This window comes from Malus sylvestris, chromosome 2 (genome assembly GCF_916048215.2).
Source record: "Malus sylvestris chromosome 2, drMalSylv7.2, whole genome shotgun sequence".
NCBI classification, from domain to species: Eukaryota; Viridiplantae; Streptophyta; class Magnoliopsida; order Rosales; family Rosaceae; genus Malus; species Malus sylvestris.
The window spans coordinates 11,879,184-11,890,927 of record NC_062261.1 but is presented as its reverse complement, the minus strand read 5'-3'; the positions used below and the strand labels follow the sequence as shown (position 1 = coordinate 11,890,927).

General features: G+C 39.4%; 1 protein-coding gene and 1 long non-coding RNA gene across 7 annotated transcripts; one reads left to right on the top strand and one right to left on the bottom strand.

The window, feature by feature from the left end:
- The first annotated feature begins 352 nt into the window (after positions 1–352).
- LOC126604959 (anthocyanidin 3-O-glucosyltransferase 5-like) lies at positions 353–10,861 on the top strand. 5 transcript variants are annotated; one of them, XM_050272301.1, is made up of 3 exons: positions 1,225–1,847; positions 9,610–9,984; positions 10,142–10,861. In XM_050272301.1, exons 1-3 carry the CDS (start codon positions 1,250–1,252, stop codon positions 10,606–10,608), a joined length of 1,440 nt encoding a protein of 479 aa, XP_050128258.1. In that variant the 5' UTR covers positions 1,225–1,249; the 3' UTR covers positions 10,609–10,861. The 5 variants fall into 5 exon arrangements, with proteins under 5 accessions (XP_050128281.1, XP_050128258.1, XP_050128276.1 ...); XM_050272309.1 differs by lacking the exons at positions 1,225–1,847; positions 9,610–9,984 and adding exons at positions 4,798–6,494; positions 6,652–7,011 and having other exon boundaries at positions 10,502–10,861; XM_050272293.1 differs by lacking the exon at positions 1,225–1,847 and adding an exon at positions 4,815–6,119.
- Positions 1,875–9,974, bottom strand: LOC126605033 (uncharacterized). Of its 2 annotated transcripts, none has more exons than XR_007616823.1 (2): positions 9,826–9,974; positions 1,875–2,063 (listed from the first exon to the last, which is right to left on the bottom strand). It is a non-coding gene; the product is annotated as an uncharacterized LOC126605033 (long non-coding RNA). The 2 variants fall into 2 exon arrangements; XR_007616822.1 differs by lacking the exon at positions 1,875–2,063 and adding an exon at positions 6,147–6,335.
- Positions 10,862–11,744: the final 883 nt, after the last annotated feature.

Sequence of the window (11,744 nt, the reverse complement as noted above, 5' to 3'; positions counted from 1 at the left end):
TTGGAGGAACTTGGCAGATGAGGTTTGAAAAGTCATGGTGCATGCATGGATGGATTATGGAGAAGTCTAGATAGGCTTGGTTTTTTATGGTGATGTGATAAGTCTAAGATTTAATAGTCTTGGATAACGATGACAAGCCTAGATAGGCTAGGCTATGGTGATAAGACTTTTATTTGGATAGGCTTTTGTGAAGTTTGGAAAATCGTGAACATCTATCTGAAGGATATGGTAGTTCTTTGATGTGGATTAGTTTTTGTTCCGTGGAAAAGAATTGCAGTTGGACTCTACAAGCACCATCAGGTTGTGCCAGGTAGATATCCAATGCTATAAATACATGAAGGCTGTGCAACGTTGAGGGACTCCAGTTCAACACACAAACTGCCATGCGCAAACCCTCGCTCTACGCAAAACCTCCAAACATCTTGAGATTTTTTATTTTCTTTTTCGCCAACACATTTTAGTTTGGATAAACAGCACTGTGAAGGGAACCGGTGAACATCTTCAGTTTGGATAAACAGTACTGTTGCCTTAGAATCAGCCGACCATGGAGCACATTCAGTTTGGATAAACAGCACTGCGTCAAGGTCGACTGGTTATCTATCCAAGTCTCGGTCGAGAAGAATTTTCGAATCCTTATTGGCAGAGGTCATCTCATTAGCCTTTTCGGCGAAGTGAGGTGTTACAAGTTATTACATTCGACACATTGAAAGCCGAATTTGATATTGAACTTCGTAGAACTAGCAGCTTTGTCTTCAGGCTCTAGAACCCGAAGGCCGAGAGTGTTCATTTCTCGGCCACAGTCGCGAGATTCAGAAGTCAGCAGCGCACCCAACGCAACATCAACAAATTTTACTCCTCGGTCGAGCTCGGTTGACGAGTTGGCACACCCGCATACAACCAAAAGACGTAGTTAGCTAATTAGTTACTCGACCTGCGCGCCATGTAGGCTTGGTAGTTTTTAAGGTCAACAACATTACAAAAATAAAAATCCTAAAACGAAAATAAAAATAAAGTACGGGGTGGAATATGCATGCTGATATGGACATGAGGTTAAGGAATTTAATTTAATTTTTAATCTTAGTTAAGGTATTAATCTAAAAGTAATCTTGTCCAACGATTTTAGAGCAAAGATTATTTTGATTCGCTCGTTGTCCCTATTTAAAGCTCAACCGGTGCACTTTTGTTCAAAAAAAAAAAAAAAAAAACCCCAACCGGTGCACTAAGGGCTAAAGCCATCTCTCCTTCTACCATGAGCTCACAGCCACATGCTGCCATACTTTGCAGCCCAGGCCTCGGCCACCTTATCCTCGCCTTCGAACTCGCAAAACGACTTGTCACCCACCGGAATTTCACCGTGACGATCTTCGCCATCCCATCTCCTACTTCCAAGACTGAGTCTGAGCTTCTCAAGGCAGCCGCCACCCCCAAATTTTTTGACATTATTGAACTCCCACCGCCCGACATTTCCGGCTGTGTTGGCCCCGATGCTGCTGTCGCTACCCTCCTTGCAGTCATGATGCGTGAAGCACGACATGCGTTTCGGTCAGCCATACTTGGAATGGAGTTTTCTTTTCGTCCTACAGTGCTTATCGTGGACCTCTTCAGCACCGAATCTCTGTCTATCGGCGACGAGCTTGGGATTCCTAAGTACGTTTACATTGCTAGCACTGCATGGTTCATAGCCTTGACTGTCTACATGCCAGTTTTTGATAAAGAAGTGGAAGGAGAGTACGTGGACCAGACTGAACCACTGAGAATTCCGGGTTGCAAGCCCGTTCAGCCTGAAGACGTGGTTGACCCGATGCTGGACCAGATTGACCAACAATATTTGGAATATGTAAGGATAGGTACTAATTTCTCGAAGAGTGATGGGATTTTGATGAACAGATGGGAAGACTTGGAGCACAAAACAATAGATGCGTTACGGGATGAGGGACTCTTGGGCAGAGTGGCTAAGGTGCCAGTTTATCCCATTGGACCATTGACGAGGCAGGTCCAATCAGCCGGTTCAACCTCAACCAGTATAAGGGATGAGGGCTTGTTTAATTGGCTAGACAAGCAACCTTGTGAATTTGTGATATTTGTGTCATTAGGGAGTGGAGGGACTGTGTCCTTGGAGCAGATGACAGAAATGGCTTGGGGTTTGGAATTGAGTCAACAAAGATTCATTTGGGTTGTACGACCACCGGCTAGATCCGCAGATGCTGATTTTTTCACTTCAGGTAATTTTCAAACTTACCTAATATATATCATCAAATTTTAATTGTTATCTTCATAGAAATTCTTATATATGTAATGTACTAATTTGTAGTATTTGATAAATTATTGATATTGTGTTACAATCGATACCTTCACTTACATTTAGTAACTTTATTTAAGGAAATCAAGACGATGACCCATCAACCTATTTGCCCAAAGGATTCTTGACCCGGACTCATGACGTTGGGTTGGTTGTGCCTCTTTGGGTGTCTCAAGTGGACATTTTAAGTCATCCATCAATAGGAGGATTTTGGTCGCACTGTGGATGGAACTTAAGCCTCGAGAGCATCACCAATGGGGTACCGATGATGGTTTGGCCACGCTATGGGGAGCAGAGGATGAACGCTATAATGTTGACTGAGGAGCTTGGTGTTGCCGTCAGATCAAAAGTGCTACCATCGAAGAAAGTGGTTGGCAGAGAAGAGATAAAGGAAATGGTGAGAAAGATCATGGTGGACAAAGATGGTCAGGCAATAAGAGGTAGGGTTAAGGGGCTCAAATTAAGTGCTGCAAAAGCATGGAGCGTAGGTGGTTCGTCATATAATGCACTGTCTCAAATATCAAGTGGCAATGAAAGAAAATGCTAGGAGAGTTGGAGAATGTGAAGGCTCTCAAATATGCTTGTTGTTTTCAATAGGAATTTTAACCTAAATGATCTTGAGAATTGTCTTAACTTCTCAGTTTAGTCCTTAACAATAAAAATGAACAAACTTTATTAGTGACCAAATTGAGGAGTTAGGTCAATCTCAACAACCATTTTAGTTAAAAATCTGTTTGAATATTGTATGATGATGTACAAACATCAATAAGATTATGGATTCAATTTCATTCCAACATTTCTCATATTTACTCATATGTAAGAAATTAAAAGAAAATATGAAATTAAATTAACCAGAAGAAAATTATTGATCTGATTGTCATAGTTTTATTTCTCGGTAACATATCATAGAAAGATATTTTAAGAGGAATGAAAGAGATAAATATGATTGTACCTATCACTGATGCCGATCCTTCAGTAGCATTTCATATGAATACGCCTCTTGAAATAATACGCAATTAACGACACCCAGAAAGCTCCCCTACAGAAAAGTATTTGTCACCTCTTCAAATAAAGATAAAAATTGCCACGAGACTTGGCTTTCCTTGCCAGTTAATATCTGTCATCTTTGAGCGGTGGCCATATAGAGCAAGAGGGGCGGTCGTCCTTTCGGTCGTAAAAAAGATTCATGAAACATTAAGAATTTGTCCCTTAAAATTTGCACGGAAGGTATTTGACAAAATGTTTAAATGAAATTCAAGTGTGTTACCGTCGCTGTCGCTATACTGCACTTAGCTCTATGTGAGAGGGCAAATTTTTATTTTCTTTTAAATTATTGGTGATTGCAACCTAGATCATCTTTACTAATTAATAAAACATTCATTGTCAACCAAAATCCTATGAAATTATCAGTTTAACACTTTAATTAAAACAAAATATGAATAAGAAATATGAGGCAAAAATGAAATTTCACAAAACCAAATTTTGTTGTTTTTTTTCAAAACATCACCTACATGTAATCCTAACATCTCTAATTAAAAAAAAAAAATTCTCACTCCCACATTCTCTATCACTCTCTTCCTCTCTTCCTCTCTTCCTCTCTTCTTCTATTTCAAAAACAAAAATAAAAAATTGTGCGTGTGCCCATATGCTAGTTAAAGTGAAGCAAATAGGCCATTAAAGAAATACAAACTTTTGATTTTATGTTTCATTTTCTTTATGAGATTTGTATTGGGAAAATGAGTTAATTATAAAATGCATTTGTTTGGACCCAAATTTACACCATCGGCCTGTGTAATCAAGGCCATTGAGTAAGCATATTTTTCAATCGTCGGATAGAAAAGTGAAGATATTTTTGTTAAAGGATAATATTATGGTTTTTGTCATAGTAATTATTTTGTAATTTGGATTATCTTAGCATTATATCTACGAACAAGTACAATTCGAGTGAACTTGGGATTATTGCTATTAGATTGGAGGAACTTGGCAGATGAGGTTTGAAAAGTCATGGTGCATGCATGGATGGATTATGGAGAAGTCTAGATAGGCTTGGTTTTTTATGGTGATGTGATAAGTCTAAGATTTAATAGTCTTGGATAACGATGACAAGCCTAGATAGGCTAGGCTATGGTGATAAGACTTTTATTTGGATAGGCTTTTGTGAAGTTTGGAAAATCGTGAACATCTATCTGAAGGATATGGTAGTTCTTTGATGTGGATTAGTTTTTGTTCCGTGGAAAAGAATTGCAGTTGGACTCTACAAGCACCATCAGGTTGTGCCAGGTAGATATCCAACGCTATAAATACATGAAGGCTGTGCAACGTTGAGGGACTCCAGTTCAACACACAAACTGCCATGCGCAAACCCTCGCTCTACGCAAAACCTCCAAACATCTTGAGATTTTTTATTTTCTTTTTCGCCAACACATTTTAGTTTGGATAAACAGCACTGTGAAGGGAACCAGTGAACATCTTCAGTTTGGATAAACAATACTGTTGCCTTAGAATCAGCCGACCATGGAGCACATTCAGTTTGGATAAACAGCACTGCGTCAAGGTCGACTGGTTATCTATCCAAGTCTCGGTCGAGAAGAATTTTCGAATCCTTATTGGCAGAGGTCATCTCATTAGCCTTTTCGGCGAAGTGAGGTGTTACAAGTTATTACATTCGACACATTGAAAGCCGAATTTGATATTGAACTTCGTAGAACTAGCAGCTTTGTCTTCAGGCTCTAGAACCCGAAGGCCGAGAGTGTTCATTTCTCGGCCACAGTCGCGAGATTCAGAAGTCAGCAGCGCACCCAACGCAACATCAACAAATTTTACTCCTCGGTCGAGCTCGGTTGACGAGTTGGCACACCCGCATACAACCAAAAGACGTAGTTAGCTAATTAGTTACTCGACCTGCGCGCCATGTAGGCTTGGTAGTTTTTAAGGTCAACAACATTACAAAAATAAAAATCCTAAAACGAAAATAAAAATAAAGTACGGGGTGGAATATGCATGCTGATATGGACATGAGGTTAAGGAATTTAATTTAATTTTTAATCTTAGTTAAGGTATTAATCTAAAAGTAATCTTGTCCAACGATTTTAGAGCAAAGATTATTTTGATTCGCTCGTTGTCCCTATTTAAAGCTCAACCGGTGCACTTTTGTTCAAAAAAAAAAAAAAAAAAAACCCCAACCGGTGCACTAAGGGCTAAAGCCATCACTCTCCTTCTACCATGAGCTCACAGCCACATGCTGCCATACTTTGCAGCCCAGGCCTCGGCCACCTTATCCTCGCCTTCGAACTCGCAAAACGACTTGTCACCCACCGGAATTTCACCGTGACGATCTTCGCCATCCCATCTCCTACTTCCAAGACTGAGTCTGAACTTCTCAAGGCAGCCGCCACCCCCAAATTTTTTGACATTATTGAACTCCCACCGCCCGACATTTCCGGCTGTGTTGGCCCCGATGCTGCTGTCGCTACCCTCCTTGCAGTCATGATGCGTGAAGCACGACATGCGTTTCGGTCAGCCATACTTGGAATGGAGTTTTCTTTTCGTCCTACAGTGCTTATCGTGGACCTCTTCAGCACCGAATCTCTGTCTATCGGCGACGAGCTTGGGATTCCTAAGTACGTTTACATTGCTAGCACTGCATGGTTCATAGCCTTGACTGTCTACATGCCAGTTTTTGATAAAGAAGTGGAAGGAGAGTACGTGGACCAGACTGAACCACTGAGAATTCCGGGTTGCAAGCCCGTTCAGCCTGAAGACGTGGTTGACCCGATGCTGGACCAGATTGACCAACAATATTTGGAATATGTAAGGATAGGTACTAATTTCTCGAAGAGTGATGGGATTTTGATGAACAGATGGGAAGACTTGGAGCACAAAACAATAGATGCGTTACGGGATGAGGGACTCTTGGGCAGAGTGGCTAAGGTGCCAGTTTATCCCATTGGACCATTGACGAGGCAGGTCCAATCAGCCGGTTCAACCTCAACCAGTATAAGGGATGAGGGCTTGTTTAATTGGCTAGACAAGCAACCTTGTGAATTTGTGATATTTGTGTCATTAGGGAGTGGAGGGACTGTGTCCTTGGAGCAGATGACAGAAATGGCTTGGGGTTTGGAATTGAGTCAACAAAGATTCATTTGGGTTGTACGACCACCGGCTAGATCCGCAGATGCTGATTTTTTCACTTCAGGTAATTTTCAAACTTACCTAATATATATCATCAAATTTTAATTGTTATCTTCATAGAAATTCTTATATATGTAATGTACTAATTTGTAGTATTTGATAAATTATTGATATTGTGTTACAATCGATACCTTCACTTACATTTAGTAACTTTATTTAAGGAAATCAAGACGATGACCCATCAACCTATTTGCCCAAAGGATTCTTGACCCGGACTCATGACGTTGGGTTGGTTGTGCCTCTTTGGGTGTCTCAAGTGGACATTTTAAGTCATCCATCAATAGGAGGATTTTGGTCGCACTGTGGATGGAACTTAAGCCTCGAGAGCATCACCAATGGGGTACCGATGATGGTTTGGCCACGCTATGGGGAGCAGAGGATGAACGCTATAATGTTGACTGAGGAGCTTGGTGTTGCCGTCAGATCAAAAGTGCTACCATCGAAGAAAGTGGTTGGCAGAGAAGAGATAAAGGAAATGGTGAGAAAGATCATGGTGGACAAAGATGGTCAGGCAATAAGAGGTAGGGTTAAGGGGCTCAAATTAAGTGCTGCAAAAGCATGGAGCGTAGGTGGTTCGTCATATAATGCACTGTCTCAAATATCAAGTGGCAATGAAAGAAAATGCTAGGAGAGTTGGAGAATGTGAAGGCTCTCAAATATGCTTGTTGTTTTCAATAGGAATTTTAACCTAAATGATCTTGAGAATTGTCTTAACTTCTCAGTTTAGTCCTTAACAATAAAAATGAACAAACTTTATTAGTGACCAAATTGAGGAGTTAGGTCAATCTCAACAACCATTTTAGTTAAAAATCTGTTTGAATATTGTATGATGATGTACAAACATCAATAAGATTATGGATTCAATTTCATTCCAACATTTCTCATATTTACTCATATGTAAGAAATTAAAAGAAAATATGAAATTAAATTAACCAGAAGAAAATTATTGATCTGATTGTCATAGTTTTATTTCTCGGTAACATATCATAGAAAGATATTTTAAGAGGAATGAAAGAGATAAATATGATTGTACCTATCACTGATGCCGATCCTTCAGTAGCATTTCATATGAATACGCCTCTTGAAATAATACGCAATTAACGACACCCAGAAAGCTCCCCTACAGAAAAGTATTTGTCACCTCTTCAAATAAAGATAAAAATTGCCACGAGACTTGGCTTTCCTTGCCAGTTAATATCTGTCATCTTTGAGCGGTGGCCATATAGAGCAAGAGGGGCGGTCGTCCTTTCGGTCGTAAAAAAGATTCATGAAACATTAAGAATTTGTCCCTTAAAATTTGCACGGAAGGTATTTGACAAAATGTTTAAATGAAATTCAAGTGTGTTACCGTCGCTGTCGCTATACTGCACTTAGCTCTATGTGAGAGGGCAAATTTTTATTTTCTTTTAAATTATTGGTGATTGCAACCTAGATCATCTTTACTAATTAATAAAACATTCATTGTCAACCAAAATCCTATGAAATTATCAGTTTAACACTTTAATTAAAACAAAATATGAATAAGAAATATGAGGCAAAAATGAAATTTCACAAAACCAAATTTTGTTGTTTTTTTTCAAAACATCACCTACATGTAATCCTAACATCTCTAATTAAAAAAAAAAAAAATTCTCACTCCCACATTCTCTATCACTCTCTTCCTCTCTTCCTCTCTTCCTCTCTTCCTCTCTTCTTCTATTTCAAAAACAAAAATAAAAAATTGTGCGTGTGCCCATATGCTAGTTAAAGTGAAGCAAATAGGCCATTAAAGAAATACAAACTTTTGATTTTATGTTTCATTTTCTTTATGAGATTTGTATTGGGAAAATGAGTTAATTATAAAATGCATTTGTTTGGACCCAAATTTACACCATCGGCCTGTGTAATCAAGGCCGTTGAGTAAGCATATTTTTCAATCGTCGGATAGAAAAGTGAAGATAGTTTTGTTAAAGGATAATATTATGGTTTTTGTCATAGTAATTATTTTGTAATTTGGATTATCTTAGCATTATATCTACGAACAAGTACAATTCGAGTGAACTTGGGATTATTGCTATTAGATTGGAGAAACTTGGTAGATGAGGTTTGAAAAGTCATGGTGCATGCATGGATGGATTATGGAGAAGTCTAGATAGGCTTGGTTTTTTATGGTGATGTGATAAGTCTAAGATTTAATAGTCTTGGATAACGATGACAAGCCTAGATAGGCTAGGCTATGGTGATAAGACTTTTATTTGGATAGGCTTTTGTGAAGTTTGGAAAATCGTGAACATCTATCTGAAGGATATGGTAGTTCTTTGATGTGGATTAGTTTTTGTTCCGTGGAAAAGAATTGCAATTGGACTCTACAAGCACCATCAGGTTGTGCCAGGTAGATATCCAACGTTATAAATACATGAAGGCTGTGCAACATTGATGGACTCCAGTTCAACACACAAACTGCCATGCGCAATTGTTCAAAAAAAAAAAAAAAAACCCCAACTGGTGCACTAAGGGCTAAAGCCATCGCTCTCCGTCTACCATGAGCTCACAGCCACATGCTGCCATACTTTGCAGCCCAGGCCTCGGCCACCTTATCCCCGCCTTCGAACTCGCAAAACGACTTGTCACCCACCAGAATTTCACCGTGACGATCTTCGCCATCCCATCTCCTACTTCCAAGACTGAGTCTGAGCTCCTCAAGGCAGCCGCCACCCCCAAATTTTTTGACATTATTGAACTCCCACCACCCGACATTTCCGGCTGTGTTGGCCCCGATGCTGCTGTTACTACCCTCCTTGCTGTCATGATGCGTGAAGCACGACCTGCGTTTCGGTCAGCCATACTTGGAATGGAGTCTTCTCTTCGTCCTACAGTGCTTATCGTGGACCTCTTCAGCACCGAATCTCTGTCCATTGGCGACGAGCTGGGGATTCCTAAGTACGTTTACATTGCTAGCACTGCATGGTTCGTAGCCTTGACTGTCTACGTGCCAGTTTTTGATAAAGAAGTGGAAGGAGAGTATGTGGACCAGACTGAACCGCTGAGAATTCCGGGTTGCAAGCCCGTTCAGCCCGAAGACGTGGTTGACCCGATGCTGGACCGGATTGACCAACAATATTTGGAATATGTAAGGATAGGTACTAATTTCCCGAAGAGTGATGGGATTTTGATGAACACATGGGAAGACTTGGAGCACAAAACAATAGATGCGTTACGGGATGAGGGACTCTTGGGCAGAGTGGTTAAGGTGCCAGTTTATCCCATTGGACCATTGACGAGGCAGGTCCAATCAGCCGGTTCAACCTCAACCGGTATAAGGGATGAAGGCTTGTTTAATTGGCTAGACAAGCAACCTTGTGAATCTGTGATATTTGTGTCATTAGGGAGTGGAGGGACTGTGTCCTTGGAGCAGATGACAGAAATGGCTTGGGGTTTGGAATTGAGTCAACAAAGATTCATTTGGGTTGTACGACCACCGGCTAGATCCGCAGATGCTGCTTTTTTCACTTCAGGTAATTTTCAAACTTACCTAATATATATCATCAAATTTTAATTGTTATCTTCATAGAAATTCTTATATATGTAATGTACTAATTTGTAGTATTTGATAAATTATTGATATTGTGTTACAATCGATACCTTCATTTACATTTAGTAATTTTATTTAAGGAAATCAAGACGATGACCCATCAACCTATTTGCCCAAAGGATTCTTGACCCGGACTCATGACGTTGGGTTGGTTGTGCCTCTTTGGGTGTCTCAAGTGGACATTTTAAGTCATCCATCAATAGGAGGATTTTGGTCACATTGTGGATGGAACTCAAGCCTCGAGAGCATGACCAATGGAGTACCGATGATGGTTTGGCCACTCTATGCGGAGCAGAGGATGAACGCTACAATGTTGACTGAGGAACTTGGTGTTGCCGTCAGATCAAAAGTGCTACCATCGAAGAAAATGGTTGGCAGGGAAGAGATAAAGGAAATGGTGAGAAAGATCATGGTGGACAAAAATGGTCAGGCCATAAGAGGTAGGGTTAAGGGGCTTAAATTAAGTGCTGCAAAAGCATGGAGCGTAGGTGGTTCGTCATATAATGCACTGTCTCAAATATCAAGTGGCAATGAAAGAAAATGCTAGGAGAGTTGGAGAATGTGAAGGCTCTCAAATATGCTTGTTGTTTTCAATAGGCATTTTAACCTAAATAATCTTGAGAATTGTCTTAACTTCTCAGTTTAGTCCTTAACAATAAAAATGAACAAACTTTATTAGTGACCAAATTGAGGATTTAGGTCAATCTTTGCAACCATTTTAGTTAAAAATCTGTTTGAATATTGTATGATGATGTATAAACATCAATAAGATATATGGCAAAATGGTGTGTATTCTCTTACTATTGGGCAAATTACATGTGCAGAATAAATTTTGTTCTCTTTTTGTTCTCAATCACACCAATTGGTCTGGTCACACACACACACACACACACACACACACACACACACATATATATATATGGCTAACTCGCGAAAATGGTTCCTGAGATTTGCATAACTCTTCATTTTGATTCCTGAGATTTCAAATCAATAGAAATGACCCTGAGATTTTCCACCATCCATCATTTTGGTCATTCCGTTAAAAACTCCGTTAAGTGTCCCAGAGCTCTTGGCCGGAAGTTTGGGCAATTTTCAAAGCTTCGTAACTCAATCGTTTCTTAACCAAATTCGACCCATAATATATCAAAATGAAGACAGGAAAGTGTAGAATAAGATTACACCTATTTGGAAGCCCAATGGTTGCGGGAGATGGTCAGAAAATAGCTGCAAAGTTGTTTGGTCCGAAGGAAAATTGAAAAACTCGCCGGAAACTAGGTAAACTTTAAACATTCATAACTTCAGTTAACTGTCAACAAAAAAGGATCATTCTCTTCGCCTCATCGAGAAGTATGATTTTCATTTTTGAATCACTTGATTTCGTTGAGTATTGAAGAAGTTATGAATATTTAAAGTTTATATAGACACACACACACACACACACACACACACACACACACACACACACACATATATATATATATATATATATATATATATATATTTCCCTTTAAAAAGAAGTATCTATTTTGTTATCATACATGGATGAATATTCATGCTGCATAACTTGTGTCAGTCAATTTTTTATTTTTTTTAAGTCTGCATAACTCGGTTCAGTCAATTTTTTTTTTAGTACATTGATATTTTTTTCACTAAAAGAAGGGAGAGTTCAGTTAAGCTAAACAA